General features: G+C 43.2%; 1 protein-coding gene across 1 annotated transcript in view; it reads right to left on the bottom strand.

The window, feature by feature from the left end:
- The window catches only part of RFX4 (regulatory factor X, 4 (influences HLA class II expression)), a 162,713-nt gene that overhangs the window by 43,698 nt on the left and 91,210 nt on the right, over positions 1-27,805 (bottom strand). Inside the window, exons 7-11 of the mRNA XM_008576416.1 lie at positions 27,012-27,089; positions 21,783-21,946; positions 9,503-9,603; positions 7,264-7,322; positions 3,578-3,722 (exon numbers count right to left, since the gene is read on the bottom strand). Of these exons, the coding sequence (XP_008574638.1) occupies positions 3,578-3,722; positions 7,264-7,322; positions 9,503-9,603; positions 21,783-21,946; positions 27,012-27,089 (547 nt within the window). The remainder of the gene's footprint in view (positions 1-3,577; positions 3,723-7,263; positions 7,323-9,502; positions 9,604-21,782; positions 21,947-27,011; positions 27,090-27,805) is intronic.

Raw genomic sequence — 27,805 nt, 5'->3', positions numbered from 1 at the left:
GCAACGGATCGCAACCCTCAGTGTCGCGCCCGTACCGGACCGGGACCCGCAACGGGATCGCAACCCTCGGTGTTGCGCCCGCACCTTGCTCAGCCAGTGAGCGGCCGGTCTGTATGTGGGATCCGAACCCTCAGCGGGAGCGCTGCCGCGCTCCCAAGTGGTGCACTGTAGCAGTGCGCCACCGGGCCGGCCCAAGGAGCTATGTCTTAATGAGATTAAGAGCGCTGCCGCGCTCCCAAGCGGTGCACTGTAGCAGTGCGCCACCGGGCCGGCCCAAGGAGCTATGTCTTAATGAGATTAAAATGACCCACTCAAAGTCAGAGAGTAAATTAGTGACAGAGCAGGGACTAGAACCCAGGTCTCTGGATTTTTCTTTGGTGTTCTTTCACTCTTCATAATCCTGTCTGTGAATCTGAACGACTGTGCTTTATTTAATGATGAATGGTGATGGAGGTGTGATAAAAATGCTAACAGCTAACACTGAGTGTTTTCCATGTGCTCAGCACTGTTCTAAGTGCTTTACATGGATGTACTCATTTAACCTTAAGACAGTCCCTAGAATGTGAATGTCATGAGGGCAGGACTGTGTCATGTTCACTGTGTCACCACAGCAACCAGAACGGTGCCTGGTACAGAGTAGGTGCTCAAATGTTTGGTGAACGAATGGATGAACAACCCAAGGTGGTCGTACTACTATCCCCCCCCTTTTCCAAATGAGGAATCCAAGGCACTTAAAGATGAGTAACTTTCCAAAGGTTGCACAGCTAGTGCACAGCAGAGGCAAGAGTCACATGAGCCTGGCTCAAGTGCTTGCTTCCCACCCCCTCTGCTGTGCTAGTGCTGCACTGTGTGCTGAGCATGTGGCACATGTCGTCCCAGTGAATCCCTCCACATCATTCCCACTTCAGAGATGGAAACCAAGGGCACAGTGCACTGGAGCCAAGGTTTAAATCAAGGTCTGTTGGGCATCCCAGTCCCATCCTCTTACCACAGCACTACCCATTCTAATCAGCGTGCTCATGTACCAATGCATGCTTTTTAAATTTAAGGCAAGCCGAGCATTCCCATCACAGAGGTGATGGCAACCCCCTAAAGCAAGAGTTTGCAGATTTGTCAACTGGTTGTAAAAAAAGGGATGTGCAGCACACAGTGCCCCTAGCCCTGCTCAAACCCATCTTTGTTAAAGCTCCCCATGCATTTAGGAACTTCCCACTATCTGGTTGGGAGGTGCAGGGATGACACCCATGTGCTGGACCATCACCTTTGGGCTTGGTGCCTTTCCTCAGCCCCCTTCCCGGTACTGCATTGCATAACATTGTCCTCTTTAGTAAGATGCAACACATTTGTATATACTTGTGCACCTTCTGCTTTGCCGTGAACTCCAAGCTCTATGTGGGAAGGGCAATGTCCATCTTACTCCTGCTCTCTGCCCAGTGTCCATTCAGGATATCTCTACCCAGGACAGCCATTCAGTAAGGACTAGCTGGGTTTAACTGAACCTCCTAACTTCCTTCCCCAGAAGAGGAATATAATCACAGCTTTAGGGCACCTTTCTGCCCTGCACTTAAGGGAACTTGAAGAAAAAGCCCCAGAAAGGGCTTGGAGAGGCAGCAGTGACCTCCACGGTGCTCCAGCAAAGGCGTAGAGCCTGTCCCTTAAACAAGCTATGCTGATAGTGTTTTTCCCTATGAATCTGCTCACATTTTCCTTCTCCATGAAAGGCACTGAGGGAAGAGGGGAACTGAGTCTCTTGCTGCTAGGACTGGTTAGCAGAGCTGAGAACTAGGTTTGCTCCGGGTATCCACACGGCTCTTTGGTCCTCCACGGACATTACTGGATGCCTGGCCCCTTGGGAGGCCCTGGATACATGGTGATTAGAGGTATCCTTAGTGCTATTAGGGTGTTCAGAACCACACTTTCTGTTGCCTTCTCGAAAGGAAGAAGGAAAAGCAGAGCAGGAGGCATGATTGTAAGCACTTGGAAAGATCCTAGGACCTCTGGAACTCACCCACATTTTGTTATTTTTGTCTCCTCTGCTCCCTGCAACGTGAGCAGCACTAGTGCCTGGTGGTGGAGCTGAGACTAGACTTGGGTTCAAGGTCCAGCTCTACCACTTGGTGGCTGCGCGACCTTGGGTAAGGTTCACTGACTCCCTGAGGCTGAGTTTTCTCATCTGTAAGATGGGGGAGATGAGAGTATCTTCCTCATGGGGTTGATATGGAGATTAAATGAGATCATGCCTGTGATGGCTTTGACACAGGACCTGCCATAGAATAGGCAGTCAATAAACTGAATCATTGTTTTTTGTGATGATCTCTAAAATTCCTAACAGGGGAAAAATGGGCTGGGGCATCTGTGGAAGAAATAAGAGCCTGAACTGAGCTCTGGGGTGGCCCAGGAAAGAAGCCTCAGGAAAGGTCCACATGGTCAAACATTTCAGCTGCTACATTGGCTTTCAAAAAAGACTTAATGGGAAAGAGATCTCTAATAGGAACATCTTAGGGAACTTTAATTGTTTTTAAGCATCACAAGCTTAGATTGGGTGGCTGAAGAAAGATTTCCCTCATGACAGTAGTGCAGAGGCATATGCTGGAACTGAGCATGTGGCACATGTCGTCCCAGTGAAACCCTGGGGCCTGGGGCTTTCAGAATAGGCCTCTGTTCTTGGTGGGACAGACTCTGCAGCTCCCTGAACAATGTCACTATCAGGATCCTGGGCCTCACCCCATTCAGAAGGCGAGGGTGTAGCAGCTCTCAAAGCCACCCTCCCTGCACTCTCAGCACCGACCTTTCTGAAACCAGATGGAAGGTGTGCTGCAAGGGAAAGGAAGGCTGACCAAAAAGTAAGGAGGCAGCTTGTGTCTACCTCCATATCTACCCCAATGGATCCGGGGTCCCTGGGCTGTGGGGATGCCCTGTGCAGTTGACTGGGATGGGCATTTGAGGAACAGCAGAGATGTGCTAACAGTGATGGTGTTCTCTGGCCCTCTCACTCTGCTTTACTACTAAGAGCAAGCAACCTACCCACATCAGGATACTATTTGGAGCAGTATACCTGCAGGCTGTATGTTGGAAGTCTTTGTCCACAGGGACATGAACACATGTTCACAGAAGTCAATCACCATCCACCCCTTTCTCAAACATTTAATGTGATTGTAAGGGTCACCTGTCAATACGTGGGCTGACTCATGAGACCCTCCACTGAAAAACAGGCAGTGAATCCAGCTGACTCCAGACCGACATACACTGAGAGAGGCAATACACTTTTGTTCTCATTTTTTATGCCACCTCTGTGGAACCATGGGTGGCATTCAGGGTCACATGTGGGGCTCTTTGCGTGACATTGTGTGCTTCCCAATTGCGCCAGAACACTTTCTCTGGGCAGTGTTGACACATGTCCTCTCAAGTCAATTAGCGCTCCCATCTGAGCCGACCCATTTAACAGGAACAATAAGAAGGAGAAGCTCCCAGGGAGAAGGACAGGTGGGAAAGGCCACTTAAGTATTTACCAAGATACTTTTTCTTCTCTTTAAAAAACAAAAACAGAAGGACAACAATCCCGGGAGGGACGACTTACACTGGATGATGAGTTTCCGGTGTTCATCTCGAGAGTCTTCCATGGTGTAAAGGGTTTGCTTGGTGATGCTGTTCAGGTCCACGTTCCTCCAGTCTTCCAGCATTTGGAACGTGATGTCTGCACTGTGGATCACTGTTCGAGATGCCTGTAATCCAATCCAATTAACTCATTAGCTTACGGGTTGTTAAGTTAAAACCCTTTCACTTGAAATACTTGTATGCCTTTTTAATGGATCTGCTGTGGTATTTTGCAAACTACTTTGATATTCAGGAAAACTCAATTTCAGAAAAGCAGCAGGTGACTCCATACTGCACAAGATCCAGACAGTTTTCTCTTGCGGCTCTCTCATCACATCTCTCTTTCCTGACAAGGAACTACCCAGGTGGTCCAGGTCAGACCAAGCCCTGCTGTTTCCAGCCCCTTTGGCCTTGACCCCCTGGAACACTGGGATGAAGCTGCAAGCTTGTGGATGGGACCTCTGTGCCTTAAGCACGGTGTGTCTTCTAGCACCTGAGAAATGACAAGCCCAGATTTAAGAATGTTCCTGCTTCCTGGGCCTATGACACATTTAACTCCCAAAATTGCAAAATGTGTTTTTTATATAAATGCATTCTGAAGCAGTTTGGACTCTAATTTTGTTTTTGCTTTTTGTTTTTTATGTAACTAGAATAATTAAAACAAATATGAATAATTGAGATGGAGGAAAAGGGAAACTACATCATAAGATTCTAGTTTATTAGTGTGTGTGTATATAATTATTTTTTAAAGCTGTGGCTTCCTCAGCAAACCCTCATTAGTGAACTTAAATTTACAAGTTGGAAGAATACTTGGAACATCACTAAGTGAGAACTTAATAAAAGCAAAGAAAGACATATCCAGCATCATTTCTTTTACTTGCATATATTTTCAAAATGTCTTTCAATAAAATTTTTAAAAGATTTAAAATAAACAAGGACATTGTAAGTCTTCTAATGCTTGTCAATTTCCAGGCAAAGTTAAATATTGACAACCCCTTGTTATACCCAGACTGTCCAAGCACGAGTACACTCTTACTTAAATAATTATAGAACTCTTGGAAGGTCATAGAGGCCTCGAATACATGTTTATGGATATATGAGTTGGGTCAATCTCTAATGATAAAGAAAACAACTGAATGTAAAGGCCAGGCGTTCTGAATTCGAACATACCTAGTTCAAATCCTGACCGGCTGATTGATTTGGGGTAGGCGAGTAGATTAGCCTCAGTTTCCTGATCTGTAAAATGGAGATGTAATAGTACCTACCTCTGGAGGAGGACTGCTCTTGAGGATTCCTTCAGATAATGTTGAGAAGCATAATGCATAATGCAGGGAATAAAAGCTCAATAAAAGTGGCTACTGTTGTTCAGGTTGGTTCTCTTTGCAATGATTGTGTTGATACCTCAGGGCCTTTGCAGATGGTATTTCTGTCGGCTGGAACATTCTTTTCCACCTTGTCCCAGCACCCCAGCTATCATGTATGCTCTAGCTTAAATGTCACACCCATGGGGAGGCCTTCTCTGGCCGTTTTATCTAACTAGGACCTGAATGCCTTGTTATTCTCTCTTTCCATTCTATGTCCTTTATAATACTTGTCACTTTTAATTATTATTATTATTGTTTGGTTTACTTATTTTTTTTTTCTGCTGAGGGCAGGTACCATTAAGCATAGTGTCTGACACACAGTAGGCACTCAAAAGATTTTGTGGAGTGTCTGAAATACATATGCCAAGTTGCTTGCTTGCTTAGTGTATCTGAAAAGAGCTTGGGAATGTGCATCTCAGGTCTAAGTATTTGGGGTGAGTCTTCGGTTGGATGTTGTTTAGTCTGACTTTCTCTGTGTGAGTGTTTAGGAAAGTTCGCTGGGATATTAGCTCAGAAGTTCCATAGTGATTCATTCCCAGCACTAACTCCAGTCCTCTGGCTGATCCAGGAATGTGTCTAAGAGCTGTCCAGTGAAGATGGAAAGGTGGCATTTGCCGATTAAATTACATACTGTCTTTGTGTCGAAAGTAAAGAGGGAATGTGTATATGTCTGTGTGCATTGCACGTGGTTTGGGCATGGGTATGGATGCTTTTACCTACATTTGCATGAAAGGGACAAAGTCCTTCCTAAACTATCTGAGCCTTAGAGAGAAGCATCAGAAGCATGTTAGTTCCCTGATATGACCCATGACCTGCTCTTCCAAGCTGTAGAAAACAACCAGAGGGCCAGACTGGCATGCACCTTCAGAAATATGGTAATGTTTCTTTGTTTTGCCATATTCATTTCCTTCCCTGAATCCCATTAATCTGTCAGGCTCTGTTCCATCCCCAGAACAATGCCCAGGTGTAACCTCTGTCACAGCCTGCACAAATCTGGAAGGGTTTCCCTCTGGTCTCCAGTCACTTATGCCAGGGGCCAGACAGGAACAGTGAGGTGTGTGGATGTAGTTTTTACTTTCTGGATCCTGGCCTGGCACCTTCCTTCAAGCCACTCTAACTAGATATCCCTCCTTCCCACCTTGACCTTGAATAACCAGCCCCAGCCCAGAACCAACAGCACCTTAAAGAGAGGTTGCAAACCCAAATACATAAAGGGGCAGACAGGTGACACACATAAGCAAGGTGAGCCAAGCTGAGAGAGTTGGTGTGAGGACAGTGCCCTCTGGAGAGAAGCTTGGCCCTTCCAGCTGACGACTGCCCTGGGGAGATGGAGCTTGGGAGGCAAGTTGACAGCTCTTGAAGTTTTTCTACAGAAGATTTGGGTGCTTAGCTGTCATCTCCCAGTTTCAACTGTTAGTGACCAAGTGAAAAAATGTTTTGAATATATGCAAACCAAATAACAATAATCCCACACATCTGAGGGCCAGATTTGTCCTGTGGCTACCAGTTTGCCACTTCTACTTTAAGGCCAATAATATGTTAATGTAATGTTAATGGGTTACTTTAACAGACTTAGATTCACTTCATTAAGGTGAAAAATTAGTAGAAATGCACAGTTATGTGCCATTAAGATATATTTACAGGGTAGATAGGGGCAAGGAGTAGGATCTTCCACTTCTACTCTATACCCTTCTATGTTTGAATTTTTTTACAGTAAGCACAGGTCACTTTTGTGCTAAAAATAATGCACATCTAGAAAAACTAAACAACATTAAGCAATTACTTAATATACTATGTGGCTTTGAACTCTTTTGGATGACACACAAGCAAATCATTCTCTATCTGTTTGACTCAGTGGCTCACAACTGGGTGTGATTTTACCCCCCAGGCTACACTGACATTCTTGGTTGCCACACTGGGGATGACTGGGTGATGCCATTGACCTCTTGAGGGTAGAGGCCAGGGATGCTGCACAAACAGCTCCCACAACAAAGAATTATCTGGCCCCAACTATCAGTAGCGGTTGAAAACTCCTGTTTTACTTAAGGGCAACACAAAACTGTGGACCTAGAACACATCCGATAGGTCAAGGGGCAACTGAGGTCAGAAATTATTTTGTATATTAGTCGAAACTATTTAGTTATTGCTAACGTGTTTATTTCTTATCTGTAGAGATTAAAAATAGTAAATAGTGAGAGTACCGTTAAACAACCTGAGAGCTCCTGCAGGAAGTAGTTTTTGTGGATTTGCCCCCTCATCTGCAATGACTCAGCAGTGGTTAAAACACATAACAGAGGACAGCTACCTGGCAAAGATGATTTAGCGATGTTTGCCGTCTCAGAATTTGGGAAAACCTTCTCGACACTGCAAGAAGAACATAGTTAGTTTGAAATATTTGCGTGCTTTATGATCCTACCTTGGATTTTCCAGGGGCAGATTTCAAAAAGTAGCTTCCTTATTTTGCCTAAATTTGTCTCACTGCCCAACCTCATTTTAAGTACCCACTGGCAAAACCCTGCGTTTGATTCTTTGTTCTCCCATTTGGGCTTCAACAACTATTTCCTAAGGGTGATATTTGGGGTATATATTTCAAAGTCACGCACTTGCCATACTTGCAGGTGTGAGAAATGGTGGCGTCAATCAACCGTGAGTAAAAGCGATTATTTACTTGTCTTTCATTTCGCTAATTGCAAGCTCAATCACTTCTCCCCATAAATAATTGCAGGAATCAAGTGGGAGCTTTGAAGAAGCCCCTTTAAAAATTAGTACATCTATTAGGAAACCTTGACTGAGTCTCAGTGGTGTGTGGGGTTGGGGGGTGCTTCTGGGATGGGACCCTGGCTGCACTTTGAATGGGGCTTTGCATTCATAATCTGTCATTTTTACAGACTGATCTCTGTGCCCTATTTATGTGTTTTGATGATCACTGCAATTAGGAAAAGCTCTTATTTCCTATGCCAACATAATAGGGCTGAATTTTTTTTTTTTTGGTGGCTGGCTGCTATAGGGGATCAGACCTTGGACCTTGGTGTTATCAGCTCCAACCAACTGAGCTAACCAGCCAGCCCCCATTTTTTTTTTTTAGGGCTGATAAATTTGAAGTGGGGTAATCTTATGTCTGTGGATTTCATAGCAAATGAGACATGTGCCTGCCAAGGTCTTCCTTCTTACAGAGTCATTTGGGGTGGTGTTTGTTTCCAAGCCCTGCACATTCTTAAAATGCACTCCCAGGCTCCCTGGAAAGAACAGCTTCCTCTGGGCACACACAGGTGCAAGGTCCAACAAACCTCGCTGCCGACTTTGAGCAGATTTATTTTGTCAGTGTAATTAAAATGGGCACAGGGCATTCTTCTCATTAATTTCTGAACTGGTCAAGAAATAGAAATTTCCTCAGGATTATTCTAATTTGTACTCAGAGCCTCCTTGGTTTGAAATCTAGGGTGTGGGATGGAGAAGTGGGGTGGAGGAAGGCCGACGAGCTTCTAATTTTCCAGGCTGATCAATCGTTAATCCTTCTCCTTAATTACTTTTTCTTTAACTTTGTGATGTGGAATTTAGTGCTGGCGAAAAGAAAAGAACTGCGAGCCGTGAAATAAAGCGGGCTTTATCAATAGGTGACGGGCCCTGCAGGCAGCCTCAAAGCACGTCTGAAAGGGATCCCTTTGCCTGTGGAGAGAGGGCAATTTGATCGCCTTCATTTTCCTTGCTGGCACTTATTTCAGGCAAAAATAGCAAGCTATATTCAAATGGGGCTTTAAGAAACATATATTTTAAAACTGATTTGTTTAAAATCATTTCATTTCTGTTGATTAGCAACAAATGAGCTGCATGTGTCTTCTCACAACTACAGACACATTGAGACAGAAAAGCAGAACCAGTGTTGTCAGGCAGCACTGAGGCTGGAGGATGAGCGGTGGGGCCCAGCAGAGAGAAGGTTCTTAGTTCCAGTCCCCTTATGAGAAATAATAATTTGGCTTTCGAATTAGGCAGAGAATATGTGAAGCCCGAAAGCTGTTCTCTGTCCTTCGCTACCACTATTCTATGGGCAGGAGCTCCAAGGAAATCTCAGAGCTTGGAGGTCGGACAGACCTGGGTTTGATTCCTGGCACCTGTTTACCAGCCATGTGGCTGCGTGGCTCTGGGAAAGTTTCTTTGCCTCTCAGAGCCTCATCTGTCAAATAGGAATACTATTCCCACATAGCAGAGGTGGCGTGAGGGTTGAACGAGATATGGAGTACGGTGGTGATGAGCAGAAGCTTTGGCATTGGACAGACAGACCTGGGAGCAAATCCTGTCTCTGCTACTTACTACCTCTCTAAGTGTGATCCCTTTTCTGTAAAAGGACAAGTGTGCCACCCTTGATAAACATTTCATGAGGATTAAATGCGTTTATGCATGTAAAGTACTAACATCAGTGCTCTGTAGGCAAACAGTAAATAGCAGTTACTATTATTATTATTGTGATTTTATTCACAAGCCTTTTAAAATGTTTGGCACCAAAACATTGTTCTCCCTTCCATTCTGCTCCCAAACTCAGTACTTACATTCAAACTTGATGTTCCGCAGATTTTCTGGGAGGTCGTGGAGGGCCACTTTTAGCCACTCATCCAGCTGCTTGGCAAACTTCCGAATCACCTGAGTTAAGCTAGAAAGAGAAATGATGCATTTTAAATGCCTCGTGTATTGCTCAGTTCTCACAGTAGGCCCCTAAAGGGTTTTATTTCCCCTAATCATGTTTTGGCTGCTACTAGGTGCCACTCGTCACAGCAACCTTAGAGACAGTGCCTGCAGCCCAAGCCCTGCGGGTAGCTGGTGGGTCTGGGAAAAGCACGAATGGACCAGGCTCTGGTCAGTGACGCACAATTGTGGGGAAAAGCCCACTGCAAGGCTTGGTGGCATCCAGAACCCTTTCTGTGAGCGAAACATGTCCCTTCATATTTCTGAAAAGCCTTGTGCATGGGGGTGAAGACAGTGGGCCATGGGCCTAAGAAAGCCGTTTTACAATTGGTCTCCCCTCCTCCCCCTCATGCTGTCAAAGCCCAGTCTTGTCTGAGCTCCCCAGCCAGGCAGGAACCCCATCTGTAGCACAGCTGCCATACCTGCCCACACAACTCACCAAACCGCTTGCCATTTGGTGGGAATGGGAAGCAACAGCATATTTTTAAATTGGCAAGCAACCCTGATATGGGCATTGAAATCATTAGATCTGCAGAGTCAGGGACCATCTGGGGACAGGAGGTGGAGCATTGAGGGGGCAGTAGGTTGCAATATCAGATGGGAATTTGGAGTTGAGAAGACACCGAGCACCATTTTCAGGCTCTCATCATCCAAATCATCTGCTCACAGCCCTAGGGCTAGGTTCATCCATGAAGCCCTTCTTGGTCATGACAGACAGAGACCTCCCCCGTACCGGCCACCCACACCATCCTTGCCTTCCGCCGACACCGCCTACCCTGCGCTGGTCGGGTCTTCCACCGACTCTCTCCTGTCAGTCCATGATCTCCAACCTCCACCCCACTGGGCCACTCCATTTTTCTCCGGTCACTCATTCTTTTCTCTGCGACAAACTCCAACCTTCTCCAAGGGCTCCCACCTCCAAGCCCCCACTGCCCCTGCCCACCAGCAGTGGCACCCCGGTTACCTCTCAGTGAACACGAACCACAGGGGAGCCTGTCCCAGGCGCCCTACCTCGCTGACTGTCCCTTCTCCTATATATTCAACCTTTTCCTCTCTACTGGATCCTTCCTCTCATCAGTTTTAATGTGTTCGGGAATGTCTCGTCTTCAAACAAAGATTCTTATTTCCTGGACGATGTCTCCTCAGGCTACCTTTCTCCCACTTCACAGACTTTCTTTTTTTACCCCCACAGTCTTTCTCCCACTTCACAGACACTTCTTCAAAGAGTTGTCCAGACTCGCAGGCCCCTTGTCCTCCCCTTACTTCTGTCCCTCAGCCTAAACAGCCCTTATGTAGGCCATAGCCACCAGCCACGACCCCAAACCCGTGGCCTCGTCTGCTTCTCACCCTGCTTGAGCCCACGGCAGCACCTGCTTTGTTACCCACGCGTGCCCGCTCCTGCTCCTGGCCAGCCCCTGCAGTCACAAAGCTCACTGCCCTCCACCTGGCCATTGTCTTGCATTCCAGTCCCGGGCCTCCTTCCTTCCCTGGGTAAGGTCTCCAGGCCCGCAGCTGCACTGACCGTCTACCTCTTTCCTCTCTCCAGGCCAACTCCATATATGACACCTCTATTGACAAGTCCCAAAGGCAAGTCCCATTCAACATATCCCAACTGAGCTTGTGACTTCCCCCCACTCAGACCTTGTTCTTTTCTCGTGTGCTCTATTTCAACGTCAACTCTACTTTCCATGAAGTTTTGTTTTTAACTTTTTGATTATGAAAAGTTTCAAACATACCCCAAGATAGAAGAGTAAAATAAACGTCCAAGCACCCATGACCCAGCTTTAACAATTACCACATTTTTGCCAGTTTAATTTACGACGTGCCACTTTTTCTTTTCCGGAGTGCTTTAAGCAAATCCAAGACGTTATTTCACCCCTAAAAACTTAAGTATGCATTTCTAACTGACAGGGCTTAAATATGTGTGTATATGTGCACACACACACGTACACGTACACACACACGTAAAACCTCCATCCTATGCATATGCCTGACAGAATGAACAGTAATTCTTTAATGTCATCTAAAGCCCAGTCTGTATTCAAATTTCTCTGTTTCTCTCAAAGACATCTTTGAGTTTGTTTGAATCAAGATCCAAACAAGGTCCACACATTGCATGAAAGATATAACATTGCCTTGTTCTGTTTCTTAAATCTTTTCTATTCTATTTTTTCCCATTGAGTTATTGGCAACATTGTGTTATTTGTTCCCTGGAACGTCCTACGCTCTGACTTGGTTGATTTCTTCATGGCAGCGTCATTCAATCTATTCATCTATCCTGTGTGCTTCCTGTAAACGAGCTGGTAGGTCTGAAGACTTAATTAGATTCAGTTACAATTTGGGGGCAAGAAAACTTTGTAGGTGGCTCCCGAGCTGCCTGTTGCATCACATCAGGAGGCTTATAATGTCTGGTTGTTCTTTTTTTAGTGCATCCCATTTTGTATACACTATTTCGGACTCAAATAGGCTCTCTTGCCAATACCAGGTATTGCAGAGTGTACTTCAAGTTGCCTCGCAAGCTTTTCTCCCTTTCCTCTCGAGTTCAGGCTACCATCCCCTCTCACCTGAGCTACTACGGTCACCTCCTAAGAGTCCACCCTGCCCTGCTTGCCTTCCCACCTGCACCCCATCTTCCACATCGTGACAGGGAGTTTTCCAAAACACTTGCAGTTCTGATCTGTTTCACCCTCTGATTACAACTCCTCAATGCTTCCTTAGGATAAAACCCCAAATCCCTACCACAGACCCCCAGGCTCATCCTCTAGTCCTGCCTGACTCTCCTGCCCCACATCATACTTTCTCCTTCACCCACATTTCAGCCCCTCTGGCCTCCCCAAATCCCTACCACAGACCCCCAGGCTCATCCTCTAGTCCTGCCTGACTCTCCTGCCCCACCTCATACTTTCTCCTTCACCCACATTTCAGCCCCTCTGGCCTCTGCCCAGTTCTCTCCCCACCCAGGGCCTCTGCCCCTGGAATCTTTTAGCCACGAGCATCTCTTCCCCTTTCACCAGCTCAGCTCCTCCTCCTGGTCTCAGACCAGATGTCACTTCCTTACCAGAAGCCCCTAGATTAGGTCAGACCTCCTGATTATTCCTCTTGAAAGGCCACATACTTGTGACAGTTTGTAATCATGCACTAACTTGTATGATTGCCTGATCAGTGCACATATTTCCCACTAAACTGTGTGCTCCATGCAGACAGCAGGGACTATGTCTGTTTTGCTGATGCCTGTGTCCACAGCACCTAGCATAGTGCCAGGCACACAGTAAGCATGTAAGAATGTTTGTTTGGTGATGGTCGACTTCGCACCCCATGAATATGCATAACCAATAAAACAAAAAACAAAAAACAAACAAAAAAAACGAAAACCAGAAATGTTTGTTAAGTGAAATGAATGAATGAACGGCTCCCAATCCTCAGATGGACAGACCTCAACTGTATTACGCACAAGGCCCTGCCCAGACCGGCCCCCTCCCCACCCTGTTTGTCTCTGATGGCAGCTCCTCCCACTCACCCCTGTCTCATTCCACTCCCAGAGCTCCAGCCTCCTCCCTGTTTCTCCAGCACTCCAGGCCCTTGCCCAGCTCACCAGGGCCTCTGCACTTGCTGATCCCTATGCCTGGAGAGCTCTTGCCCCAGATAGCAGCTGACTCCCTCTCTTACTGACTGCAGGGTTTGTGCAAGTGTTGACCACTGTATTTGAAATTGTCAGTCTCCCCACTCTCTCAACTCCCCCACTGTCTCAACACTCTTGATCCTACCATATGTTCTAAAAAGATAACTTTGGCTTGTATGATGAAAATAGACCATAGGAGATCAAAAACAGAGCAGAGAGCTATTGCAATAATCCAGGCAAGAGCGTGGCCTGGACAAGGGTGGAGACAGTGGAAATATTGCACCATAGTTAGATTAAAATAGCTTGAAGGCAGAGCCAACAGGATTTCCTGGTGAGTGATGTGGGTGTACGAGGAGAGAACAGAATCAGGTGTGTCTTCCTGAGAGAAGTGGGATATGAGCTCTCCCATGCCTATCAGAGCGCCTGGTATGCAGGAGGTGCTTAACAAATGTTGAGTGCTGAGTGAACCCAAAGTACTGTGTGTATAATAAAGGCAAAGATCAAAATGGTATCCATTATTAATTAGCACACTGGATCCAACTTCTCAGTGAGAAGACTTCTCAGAATATTTGGCTGCTCTTTACAGAGAACAAATCTAATGCTGGGTGATGGTCTTATGGCGGTGGGACTGTCAGGAAGGCAGGCATGCTGCCTCCATCCTAGACACTCGGCTATTACTCGCAGCTGGAGCAGGGAGCAGCAGGACTGTTGCTGGGGCCTTTCACTTCACGCAATTGTTTGATTATTTTAAGCTGGAGGAAAGTGGGAGAGACTCGCCAGGAAAGTATTCTGTTTGGGGACTTGGGCTTGGGACTGACTTTCAGGAGCAGTCTAAACATCCGAGCTGCTGCGCTGTGGTGTCGGATGAGCAGGTGAGGAGCTGACCTCTGATTACCTGGTCTAAGAGATGCCTCCCTCCCTACCTCGCTCCACCGGGCCTGCTCTGCCTCCTGCAGCACCTGATGCTGCTGACAGGCACCCCCTTCCTGACAAATTTTCCTCCGTGGGTGTTCACCTGCGGTCTGACCTTCTTCCTCCTCCCAGCTCCCTCTCTCGGCTGCAACTCCAGGGTCTGCCTTGCACTACTAGTGACATACTTTCCCTCCCTTTTGTGCAGATGGCTCCCACATCTGCAGCTCCAGCTTCCACCCATTTCCTGCATCTTAGCTCCACAGTCCACTCCCTGCCTGGCCTCCAACAGTGATGCTGCCACAATAGCAACGATGGTGATAATGGCAGTTATCTTTCAATGAGTGCAATGTGCCAAGTACTGAATGCTTCACACGTGCTTTCTTATCGAGTCCTCACCTCAACCCTATGAAGTGGGTACTTTTGTCAGTCCCAACAGAGAGGAGAGAAACCGAGGCTCAGAGAAGTTATTTAATTTGTCTGAAGAGATGCAGCAAGTGGCAGAGCCAAGATTCGAGCCCAGGCCTGTCTGATGTGTAACCTCATCCCGCTGCGCTCTGATGAAAGGCCCCACACTGTGCACGTCCTCGTGCCTGGCTCCTCCCCATCTCTGGTGCCTGCTCCTGCTTTTCTGTCAGGATGTGGCTTGGTCCCCAGCCTTTTCTTTGCTTATTTGACATCTTATCTTCTCTGCCCATCCAATACACACACAACACATACACTTAAGAACATATGACTCATGGTTATCTCTATAATAGTATCACGCATTCACCTGAATTTCAATATGTTTTTCAGCATTGGAAAGGAAGGGATGGGTCTGAGCAAGTGAGTTGGGAGCTGTGTCTCAGCCTGGGCCTGTGCAGAATTGTGAGTGACAACTTCTGGAGCTGATTCTCATTTCCACCCCTGACCAAGCATAGGGCTTGGCACACAGGAGTCACCCAACCACTCAAATATTCAAAAGTCTGTACCTTGAAAACAAAAAAGATCTTTTCAAGTATCAATGGAACATGCACAAAAAAATGACTATATAGTAGACAACAATGAAAATCTAAATTCTCTCAAAAAGAATAGTTCGGGCAACAGTGCCTAATAACAAAGCAATAAAAATTAAAATGAATAACATAATCAGAAAATAATAGCTCCTAATACTTGGAGATTTTAAAATGCTCCTTTTAAATTCTTGGGACAAAGAGGAACTCCAAACCAAAATTGCAAAATACCTAGAAAATAACAATATTAAAATATTACATACTAAAACTTAGAAGATACAGCTAACATGGTGCTCAAAAAAATCCAAGCATGAATTACTTGTATTAATAAATAGTAATAAAAGAAAGTAAGAAGAAGATTTATTTAGTCACAAATCAAGCATCTATTTTTTGGTCAATTTTTTTTTCCTGGATCTCTGATATAACCCAAGCATGTAGAATTGGGCCAGACACATAGAGGGCACGCAATAGATATTTGTTGAATAAATGAACAACAGAGTATACTTAACGTAAAAGGAACAAGTTCATAAAGTAAATGCAGAAATTAATATATTAGAAAACAGAAAAACTAATGGCACCAATAAAGTTATCCAAGAGCTTGTTCCTTGCAAATTATAAATGAAATAACCTAATCACAAAGAAATGGCAGAAAGCACAACTATAGAAACAAAAACATAATGAAGCAAAAATAATCACAGACACGGAGGAAATTCAATGAGTCTACCACCCCACTTGGCTCAACCCTAAGCAAATAAATCTAAAGATCTGGAAGAAATGGATACTTCCTTAGGAAAATATAATTTACTAAGATAGAAAGAGAAAATAGAAAATCTAATCTGACCAATTACTATAGGAAAAAAGGAAGAAAAATTTCAAAGATCTATTCCCACAAAACATCAGGCCCAGATGCTTTCAAAAAAATATAATTTACTAAGATAGAAAGAGAAAATAGAAAATCTAATCTGACCAATTACTATAGGGAAAAAGGAAGAAAAATTTCAAAGATCTATTCCCACAAAACATCAGGCCCAGATGCTTTCAAAGAAGCATTAATTCTATGTAATCTTCAAGAGCAAATAATTCCAATGCTATTTAAACTGTTCCAGAGCTTAGAAAATAAAAAGGAAAGCTTCCAGATTCCTTTTTTTGAAGCAAGCATAACATTGATAGCTGTAACTGACAAAGATTATACACTAAAAGAAAACTGCAGACCAATCTCAGTTAAGACTTTTGATATAGAAACCCTAAATAAAACACTAGCAAATAAAATCCTGCAGCACATTAAAGAAAAAATGAAATACTTTGACTATGTATTTTGTTTATAGAGGTTTATTCTAGGAATGAAAGAATGGTTTAATATCAGGAGATGGCTAATATGATTATTTCTATAGATGATGAAAAAGCATTGGGTAATATTCAACAGCCACTCTTCATTAAAACATTTAATGGATAAGATGATAATTTCTTAACATGATAAAATATATCAATCTTAGCCCAAAACTCAGCATCATGTTGAATGGAGAAACACTAGACACATTTCATTAAAGTCAAGAAACTTAACATATTCTCAAGGTATTAGCCAACATAATTAGGCAAGAAAAATAAATGAGAGGTATAAGAATTAGAAAGACAATGGTAAAATTATCTTTATTTGTAGATAACATGATCTGAAACCTGAGAAATTCAAGAGAACTTTAAAAAATAAATGCAACAGTAAGATAATTAAATCTAATGTGGTTAGGTCCAAATATAATATACATTGATAGTAATAGCTTTTATGTATGTAAACAACCACCAGTCAAGACATATGGAGGAAAAGCAACAACAACAACAAAAAAATAAAATAAAATATCTAAGAATAAATCTAATCAGAAATATCTAAGATTTATATGAGAAAACATTTACAACATTCTTGAGGGCCACAAAAGTTCAGAATAAATGGAAAAGCAAACTGTGTCTAAGTTAGGAATTCTCAATATCACAAAGACATAATTCTCCCTAAACAGATCTATAAATGTAGTGTGATCACCACATACATATACACACACGTGTATACATATATCTGTATTTAAATAGACAAGCTGATGCTAAAATAGTTCACAAGGGAAAATAAATAACAGGAAAATTCTAAGAAGGGAAAGTAATGATGAGGAGCTAGCCCTACTAGATTTAGCATATGTCTAAAAGTACAAAACTTAAAACAGAGTGATCCTGGAACACGAATAGATAGAAATATCAATGATATGGGATAGGAAGTTCAGAAATAGCCCAAAGTATGTATAAAATTTATTACATCACAAACAAGCTATGTCAAATCTGTGAAGAAAGATGAAATAATTAACATATGGTTTGGGGACAACAGGGGAGCTGCAGGAAATAAATGAAGCCACACTTCACATCTTATACCAAGATGAATTCCAAACTGAGGAAAAAAATCAAAAGTAAAACACTAAACCATAAAGAGATTGAGATAAACCATGGGAAAATTATTTTATAATTGGAGTGGGAAAAACCTTTTAAACTATGACACAAAATGCAGACACCATAAAAACAAGGATCAATAAATTCAACTACATAAATATATTTTCCATATGGCAAAGACCAAAGAACAAGATGACAGAATATTTGCAACTCTTATTACAGATAAATAGGTAATATTTGTAATAAATAAGGAGTTCCTAAAATCAATGAGAAAAATAGGCCAAGTATGACAACAGAGTTCACAGGGATGAAAATACAAATGGCTCATATATACATGAAGAAATATTCTACTTCATTTATAATAAGAGAAATGCAAATTAAAACTTCACTAAGGAAAGTTTGTCACAAAAACCATATGATCATCTCAATAGATGCAGAAAAAGCGTTTGACAAAATTCAACATCCCTTCATCCATATATGACAAACCCACAGCTAACATCATCCTGAATGCAGAAAAGCTGAAAGCTTTTCCTCTAAAAACAGGAACAAAGATGTCCACTTTCACCACTCCTATTTAACATAGTACTGGAAGTTCTAGCCAGAGTAATTAGGCAAGAGAAAGAAACAAAGGGCATCCAAATTGGAAAGACCGAGCAAAATTATCCCTGTTTGCAGATAACATGATCTCATATATAGAAAAACATAAAGACTTCATCAAAAAACTCTTAGAGCTGACAAACAAATTCAGTAAAGCTGTAGGATACAAAATCACTATACAAAAATTGATAGCATTTCTACATACCAACAACAAATTAGCATAAAAAGAAATGAAGAAATCAAGCCCATTTACAATAGCTACCAAAAAATAAAATACCTAGGAATAAATTTAACCAAGGAGGTGAAAGATCTCTGTGATGAAAACTACAAAACACTGATGAAAGAAATTAAAAAGGACACAAAAAATGGAAAGACATTCCACATTCATGGATTGGAAGAATTAATGTTGTGAAAATGTCCATACTACACAAAGTGATCTACAGATTCAATGTAATCCCTATCAAAGTACCAATGACATTCTTCACAGAAATAGAAAAAGCAATCTTAACATTCATATGGAACAAAAAAAGACCCCAAACAGACAAAGCAATCCTGAGCAAAAAGAATAAAGTGTGAGGCATAACACTACCTGACTTCAAAATATACTACAAAGTTATAGTAAGCAGAATAGCACAGTGCTGGCATAAAAACAGACATGTGGACCAATGGAACAGAATAGAGAACCCAGAAATTAATCCACATATTTACAGCCAACTGATCTTCAACTATGGCATCAAGAACATACATTAGGGAAAGGACAGCCTCCAATAAATAATGCTGGGAAAACTGAATGTCCATGTGTAAAAGAATGCAACGAGACCCCTATCTCTCACCATTTCCCCAAATCACTTCAAACTGGATTAAGGACTTAAATCTAAAACCTGAAACTATAAAACTCCTAGAAGAAAACACAGGGGAAATACTTCAGGAAGTAGGACTGGGAAAAAACTTTCTGAATAAAACCTCAAAAGCACAGGCAACAAAAGAAAAAAACAAATGGAATTATATCAAGTTAGAAAGCTTTTGTACAGCAGAGGAAATGATCAACAGAGTGAAAAGACAATCTGCAAAATGGAAGAAAATATTTGCAAAGTATGAACAAGGAATTAATATCCAGAACATACAAGGAATTCAAACAACTCAATAGCAAAATAACCCCAAATAATCTGATTTAAAAATGAGCAGAGAAGCTGAAGAGACATTTCCCAAAAGAAGACACATGCCTGGCCAACAGGTATCTGAAAAAATGCTTAACATCATCAGAGAAATGCAAATCAAAACCACACTGAGATATCTCACACCAGTTAGACTGGCTATTATCAAAAAGACAGAAAATAACAAACAAACACTGGCGAGGATACAGAGAAAAAGGAATGCTTTTACACTGTTGGTGGGACTGTAAATTAGTAGAGCCATTATGGAAAACAGTATGGAGGCTTCTCAAACATCTACAGATAGAACTATATGATCCAGCAATCCCACTACTGGATATATACCCAAAGGAATAGAAATCATCATGTCGTAGGGTTACCTGCACTCCCATGTTTATTGCAGCTCTATTCACAATAGCCAAAATATGCAACCAACCTAAATGTCCATCGACGGATGATTGGATAAATAAAATGTGGCATATACACACAATAGAATACCACTCAGCCATAAAAAACAATGAAATTCTGCCATTTGTAGCATAGATGAGCTTGGAGAAAATTATGTTAAGTTAAACAAGCCAGCCACAGAAAGAAGAATACCACATGTCCTCACTCATATGTGGAAGCTAAAATAAACAAATAAATAAAAATTAATAATAATAGTAAGCTGAACTTTCAGAAGGAGAGAACAGAACTGTGGTTACTAGAGTCAGGAAAGGGGAAAAGCGAGGGGGTATATTGAGAGATTGGTTAATAGACACAAAACAGCTAGATAGGAAAATTAAGTTCTATTGGTGTATGGTCAAGTAGGCATCTATAACACTAATTTACTGCATGGTATCAAATGGCTAGAAGAGAGGAGATGGAATGTCCTCCTCACAAAGAAATGATTAAGTCTTGCAGTGATGAATATGCTAATTACCCTGCTTGTATACATGTATACACACATTGTATACATGTATTGAAATATAATTCTGTACCCCACAAATATGTATAATCAATACATTTAAATAAAAAAAGAAAAGAAAAGAAAAGTTTGTCACATATCCTTTGAACCAGGAATATATCCCTCTGGGAATTTATCCTACACATCCCGAGTACTGGGATGAATAACGGCCCCCTCAAAAGATATGTCCACCTAGGACTTGGGAAGGTGAACTTATTTGGCAAAATGGTCTTTGGAGATGTGATTAAGTTAAGGGTCTTCAGCTGAGAGCTGCCTGAATTAACCAGGTGGTCCCTAAATTCAATGACAGATGTCCTTATAAAAGACAAAACAGGAGAAGGCCAAAAGACACACAGAGCAGGAGGTAATGTGAAGACAGAGGCCGAGATTGGAGTGACACATCTGCAAGCCAAGGAACACCAAGGAACCAACCCACCAACACCCTTGTTTCAGACTTCTGGCCTCCAGAATTGTGGGAGAATAAATTCCTGTTTTAAGCTACTCAGTTCGTGGTAATTTGTCACAGCAGCCACTATACAAAAGAAGGTATGTAAAATGTCATTTATCACAGCATTGTTTCTACTAGGACCAGACTGGAAGCATCAAGAGAACTGATTAAATTCAATATGGTGGAACCCTATATAGTTGTAAAAAAAAAAAAAAAGTTATTTATAGACTGATGTGGAATGCTCTCTGGAACAAGTCTCAGCAGGAAACAGATTCCGCTCAAAATAGGAAGGTTTATTTACAAGCGACAAGTCATAACGGTGTGGACAGGGGCAGAGGAACGCATAAGGGAGACTGCTGCCAGCTGGGGCTAGGAGCAGCCGGGCTCTCACCCACGCCCGTGCCCAAAGGACAACCTGGAAGGAGAGAGGCTGCCTGGAAGGGAACAGAGCCCTGTGGAGGGACATGGCCAGCCCAAGGTGACCTCACAGGGAAGGGCCAGAGAATCAGTCTGCTGACTTGACTCTCCTCCAATCCCTCTCTGTGAGGAGCCTGAGGTGGTCCAGGCGGTCAGCCCCCACCCCCCTGGGCAGAGGGCAGCATGGAACACATGGGAGGGGCATGGAAACTGTCCAGCATAAGCTCCAGTATTAAACTGTTTTGTTTAAAGCACAGAACGTCATATACTGAATGGTCACCATTTCAGTAGCAAAGAGAAAGAGAATATTATATGCATGATTACAGGTGCATAGCAGATCTGGATGCACCTCCCCAAGAAAATGATTATATTTGATGCTCTGGGGGACAGAGTGGGGTGTGGGAGGGAGACTTTTCGCTGTATACCATATTATACCTTTAGAATTTTGAACCCACAAATGGTTCAAAATATTAAAATTTTATTTATATTCAAAAATATAAATAAACTTTAATTTTTAAAAGCCCAATATTAATGGTCTTTTCAAGGGAGGCCCCTGGACAGTCCATGCTTATATTCAATAAACGGGAAGCAGGAACAAGCAATGCCAGGGACCAGCCACGAGCGGAGGTGAGAACGAGCATGCCCACCTGTCGGGGAGAGCCTGCAGCACGGTGGGCATGAGCACCCCGGAGATCGCTTTGTAGAGGATGGAGTCACACACACCGACGATGTTCACCACTGTAGAGGAGCCCAGCACGGGCAGCATGTGGGGCGGCATTCCTTGCCAAAAGTGCAGAAGGAAACTTTGAACCTGTGTTGACCCACAGAGAGAATGATGAAGTTACACAGGGCCCTCGCACCAGAGCCTTGGGACTCCACCGAGGCAACCCAGTCTGCGGCGCTGTCATCTTCCCCTGCAGCAGCGGAGGCGCCACCAGCCTGGCGTGCTGGAGGAGGCCCTGGGACTTCCTCCTGCCCCATGTCATCCTCCTGCCCATGTGTGTGGCATGCCCACTGCTGAAGAACCTGGTGGCCTGGGGTCCCCTCTGCCTGGGGCATTGCTTTTAAAAAGGTCACGGCACTAGTACTCACTAGTCTTTGGGCCCACTGGTGCCTCAGGGGCTCCTGGGTGTTCTGGGAAAGAAGGAAAGGATGTGGGAGTTGCAGGTAAGAGCTGTGTGGCTGGAGGGAGAAGAGCAGGTGCCACACACAAAATTCCCCTGATTCAAAGTCATATGCCAAAAACTGGGTCAAGTGCAAGGGACTTTTCATATCCAAATTCTCCCATTTTCCCAAAGAGCCCCGGCCAGCTGGTGCCATTTTGGGATGCTAGATGGTAATATCTGGGCAGTAAGCTACGTGGGCACATAAAGTATGTGTGATTGACTTTTTTATCCCCAATCTACTAGCACAGAACCGGAATATAGTGAGCACTTGAAAATTTAATTATTATGATGAGTATGATGATAGCAGGAACTCGAGCTCTGTTGCTGAAGAATGAATGGCAGAGTGTCCAAAGCAGAGAACCCCTTGATGGCTCCGCTACACCCACATCTTTTAGCATGTGAGTTGCAGGCTGGGAGAGAGCAGAATAGGTGGGGAAAGGTGGAACAAGGAGAGAAGTGAAGGGAATGAGAAGATGGTTAACTCGTGTATAAGGTAACACTCAGAAATATCTAGACTTCAGCAACCATTGAGGAACAGCCCATCTTGAATCTGGGGAACTCTGATTTTTCATAAATTCTAATAGGCTTGCTTTGGCTCCTGGACTATGCATTCTTCTTTTCCCCACAAATGGGCACTCTTAAACCCCACAAGTATTACCTACATCCCTGGTTCCTGGGTCAATCCTGATCCAGTGTGGGGAGTAATTTAGTCCCTTTAGTCTAATACTTTGGAACTAGTGTTAGTCCTGCCATTAGCTTTCTTTATTAAGTGCCTACTACATGCCAGGTACTTTGCATAGGTTCTCTCATTTAATACTCACAATAATACTATGACTAAAAACATTGCTCCTATTTGCAGAGACTTTGAGTTAATTGTCCAAAGCCAGATTAGCAAGTCAGGGAATGGTTGAGATAGAGTCTAGTCTGCCTCAGTTCTTCCACTACCCAGTTTTTGGGCTAATTTGTTTTTCACGTGCTAACTGGGCTTCTACCCCATTCCTGAGGCCCGTGTCACTCCCTAGGCTGCTGCCCACTTGCCAGCTTTTTGCTCCTGCTATGCAGAATCCTTTAGGCCCCTCCCACCCAGGAGGAGGGTCTTGTTATCCTCTGACCAGGCTACCTCTGGTGACCCAAGCTCAGCCTCCTGTGGACGGACTTCCCTGATGCTCACAGCCTGTCTGGGCTTCCCAGTGCAAGCACTGGATGGGAGGCTTGGGGGATAAGGAATGAGGAGAAAGACTTCCTAGGGGGGGAAATGGTAATTGCCAAAAACATGATCAAAGTGGCAAATGAAGACAGGTCTGCAAATTGTGATACTTAAATTATAGTCCTGTTTATTCCATGACAATGAAAATATTGCAACGTTTTCATCCAGATTGAAAATCAAAACAAAGGAGATCTGGATGAAGACTGACTTCCAGGGTTCCAATCCTGGCTCCACTAGCAACTAGGGGTGTAATATCAGTCTCAGTTTTCTTCTCTGTGAAATGGGGATAAAAGTAGTATTTACTGCATAGGTTTTGGTCGAGCCCTAAAAGTACTTATTATAGTACTTGGCACATAGTAGATGCTTAACAAAGGTTATCTGTTATTATTGTGTCATGGAAGCACTACCACTAATAGGCCCCATAAATCACTGTACTAATGTTTTAAGTGTTTGAGACACTCTTGCCTACATTTCTGACTGTCACACAGCCAGGATTCCCACTGTGGCTCTACTCACCTGTCAAGACTCTTATTCTTTCACTGAGACACCTGGTAGCTGACTGTTGGCCTGGCCTGAGCCTGGGGATGGCTGCAGCTCTTGGACAAGGTGCTTGTCCTCCAGAGGACCCTCCGCTGTCCCCTGATCCCAGCTCATCCCTGGGTGCCGGCCTCAGGCCAAGTCCTGGACCTCCCTTCCTGCTCTTCCAACTCAGTAAGAAGCTCTGCTCAGTTGATTCCTAAGAGTTGATAGATTCTGAATTTATTTGCATTACTTAGCTCTCCTTACATACAGCCCTACGTCTTTTTTTATATGAGCAGTCATTTCTAGCAGAAAGTCTGGAAAATATCAGCTGTTGTGTAAGTTAAAACAAATCTGTGGAAAACCAGTGTCTTTGGCAGGCATCCGTCTGCTTTCAGCCTGTTCAAGCTGCATGGGGAGCCCTTATCAGTCCTCGGTTTCCTGAGTAGCTTTTGTAGAAGTATTACCTAGTTTTGACCTCCCCTTCCTACTCTCTGTATTTTAGGCATTTAATGTCCAATGGTACCGGTCCCTCTGGGTGAGAAGGAAAGGAAGGAGGGAGAACAGTGCAAGGCTCAAGAGCTGAGACTGGGAGTTAGATGTGAAATGGACAGACAGTGTTTCCACTCAGAAGGTGGAGCTGACAGCACCTCCAAGGGACTGGATATGAAGGGTGAGTGGAAGGGAAGAATCAAGGTTTGTGGCGTGAGCCATTGGGCGGAGGGTCGTGGCAATCTAAGACTTGGGAAAAACAGATTTGGGGCAGAAAATGAGGAGCTTTGGTTTGGCCATATTAAGTTAGATGTTGAGTCAATTGAATCTGGAGCTTCTGGCTAAATATATAAATATGAATTACCAGCTTTTATAAAATGGAGGTAACATATAAAATGCCTGGCATTGTGTAGGCATTTAACAAAGGGAAATTTACTAGACAGAAGAGAGAATGCTGATAAGTTTTCCTTACTTCTTGCAAGCATAAATGGTGAAAGAATCCGAGGCAATGCTTGAAAATGATTATTTAAAGTCAGTGTCCTGGGTTATCTGTTTCAATATCCTGAACTTTCAGTCCTTTTTCTCTCAGCTCAGTGAAGTGTCAGGAGACGATTTCCTTGTTTTGTTTATTCCTAATATATTGGCACTGTGTGGAAACATATCTGCTGACTTGCAATCAGGGGTACTTAATTGCTACAGTATTGAAAAGATCTCAGTAAAATAATAACTACCAAAATACCTGCCATTTATTATGCTCTAGTACAAAACCAGAAACTTTACAATTTCATGTACATCACAATTTTACTATGAGGTAGGTATAATTATTATCTCTATTTTATAGCAAAAGAAATTGAGGCTCACAGAGGCTAAGTACCTTGCTCAAGGTTGCCAGCTAGTAAGTGGTGGATTTGGGACTCAAACACATGACTATTGGACTTTACAGCTCACTGTACAATATAGTCTGGAGAAGACTTTACATGTAGGGAGTCTCCTATATGCAGATTTGTATTCTTTGTACTTGCTTGACAATGTTATAAATCAGTAGCATTTTTACACACATCTGTCCATCTGTCCATCCATCCTCTCTTGCACCCAACAAATATTTACTGAGAACCTAAGAGTATGGCTGGCCAAGACACAGTAATGAACAAGACAGACAAGGTCCCTGCCCTCAAGGGCAGCTCTTTCCAATGGAATAGTGGCAAAAGGGATGTGTTTTATTTCTGGGTTGACAAGGTTAGGAAGGGGGTATGCCTTCCCTGTAGTCCTTTTCCTCACCCATCAGCTGAATAAAGAGGACTCTAAGCCTCTAGGGTAGGATGTAGCCACAATGGGGAAGGATCCTGTGTCCCTGAACCACCCCCAGCAACCAGCTGTCCCACTGAGAACATCCACATTGGACTGTGACATGAGCAAAAAATAAACTTCTAATGTGTCAAGGTTTGAAGGGTTATTTGTTAGAGTGGCTAGTGTTGTCTTAACCAATCTTCAATCATTATTTGCCCTGATCTTAGTGATCTTTAGAATGTAAGGCACAGCCAAACAACAGTTTGAGAGAAAGCAGTGAGTTTTCTTCCTTAAAACAAAATTTTTTTTTTCACTGAAAGGATTGCTCAAGTAATTTGGGAGACTTTACGAGACTTTTTAGAAATCTAGTGTATACAAATCAAGAAAAAGAAGAATAGTACTTTATCAACATACTGCTGTCTCTTCTGGAGCTGTGTCTATGTGCCAAGTGACAGTGAAAGGCAGAAAAATAGGAGAGAAAAGCACTTTGTACTTTACATCATTTTTATACCCCGCCACCTCCAACAGTACCCTTCCCCCAAAGCACATAAAAGGAATTCACGAGCAACTACTGGCTCTTTATAGCCCTTTTAGAGCCCATATTATCTTCCTTCAAAAATAATAATAAAATTAGGTTACTTTATTAGTGGTTATTGTGCTTCAATCTTTTCTCATTTCCTCCTCTCCATCCTGTAACTTTAATGCTTTCAAATAAAAATGAAATGAACTTTTTGCATTGTTTGCATTTAAAGATGGCCCTCCTGGTAGAATTTGTTGGAAATATGGACCAGAACTTGAGAATGGAGGGTAACCGGCTCCAAATGCACTAAAGTGGGTGAGCCTCAGGAAAAGATTAAATCCAAAATATAAGAAAGCCTTTCTTTACTTTCTCTGAATCTATAATTCTAGGTGTAATGATATGCTGGCAAAATAGTCTTCCTAGTGTGCCAGTAGGGCAGGATGCGGGTCACTGGTTAAGCCAAGGAAAAGGCCATGCCAGCAGCTGTGCACACGTAAGATCTGTAGAATGGGGATAAGAATAGTAGCTGTTTTGTAGGATCCCTGTGAGGATGAAGTGAGCTAAAGGGTACCGAAGGCTTCCCGATGCCAGGCCTGGCACCTAGCAGGAGCTCAGGAAATAGGAGATAGTGCTAATTACAATATTTTAATACAGAGTATCCACAGCTCAACACTTGTTGACCTACCTCGTCAAAGTTGGCTCTTATTACAGTGTCCAGTATTCTCTGGCAGTGTGTTCTGTACATCATAATAAAGGTAGAAACCTGTGGGGGTGGGCGGAGGATCAACAACAAAGGTATCCATTAATACACACTGCTGCCACCCTTGGAATGTCTATTTTTAAGCCATTTGTTCCCTGCTGGGGGATGGAATTCGCCTGACATCTACTTATCCTGCAAGACCCAAGTGAGACTGATTTCCATTAGGCTGAATTCTCTGACCTCGGCTCTCTTCCCTGTGCTCATACAGCATCTGAGTGTGTTTCTTTGTCAGAGCACTCACCGCATGTTATAGAAAACACTGGTTCCTCTCTCTGCCCCCCTTCTCCACCCCTGAGACTGTGGGCTCCAGGAAAATAGAAATGGCTTATCATCCACGCTTGTGCATCCAGCACCTAGCACAATTCCTGGCACGTGGAGCTCAGTAGGGCTTATTGAACTAAACTCTCCTCATTGGCTAAGAAACTGAAAAGTTGAAACCCAAAGTGTATCGATAAGAAGTGCATCTGCCCAAATCACCATAAGGCATTTGGAAATTCTCTGGAATCTGCTTGGCAAAACCAAATTTCATCTCCCCTTCTATTTGTCCAGGAATTTTGAAGCCATGGTGCAGGACATTTGTGTCTTTGTTGACAAAAAAAGCAAATTTGAGAAAAAATAAAGATTTATCTAATTTTTAGATTTAAAGCATCCCTTACGGATATAAGTTCATTTTCTTCATTTCAGAACATAGACATGCATTTTATATAAACTTAAGTTTG

This window comes from Galeopterus variegatus, unplaced genomic scaffold (assembly GCF_000696425.1).
Source record: "Galeopterus variegatus unplaced genomic scaffold, G_variegatus-3.0.2 Scaffold1346, whole genome shotgun sequence".
In the NCBI taxonomy this organism is placed as follows: Eukaryota; Metazoa; Chordata; class Mammalia; order Dermoptera; family Cynocephalidae; genus Galeopterus; species Galeopterus variegatus.
Note: the sequence above shows the minus strand (reverse complement) of the source record. Positions and strands in the feature narration are given on the sequence as shown.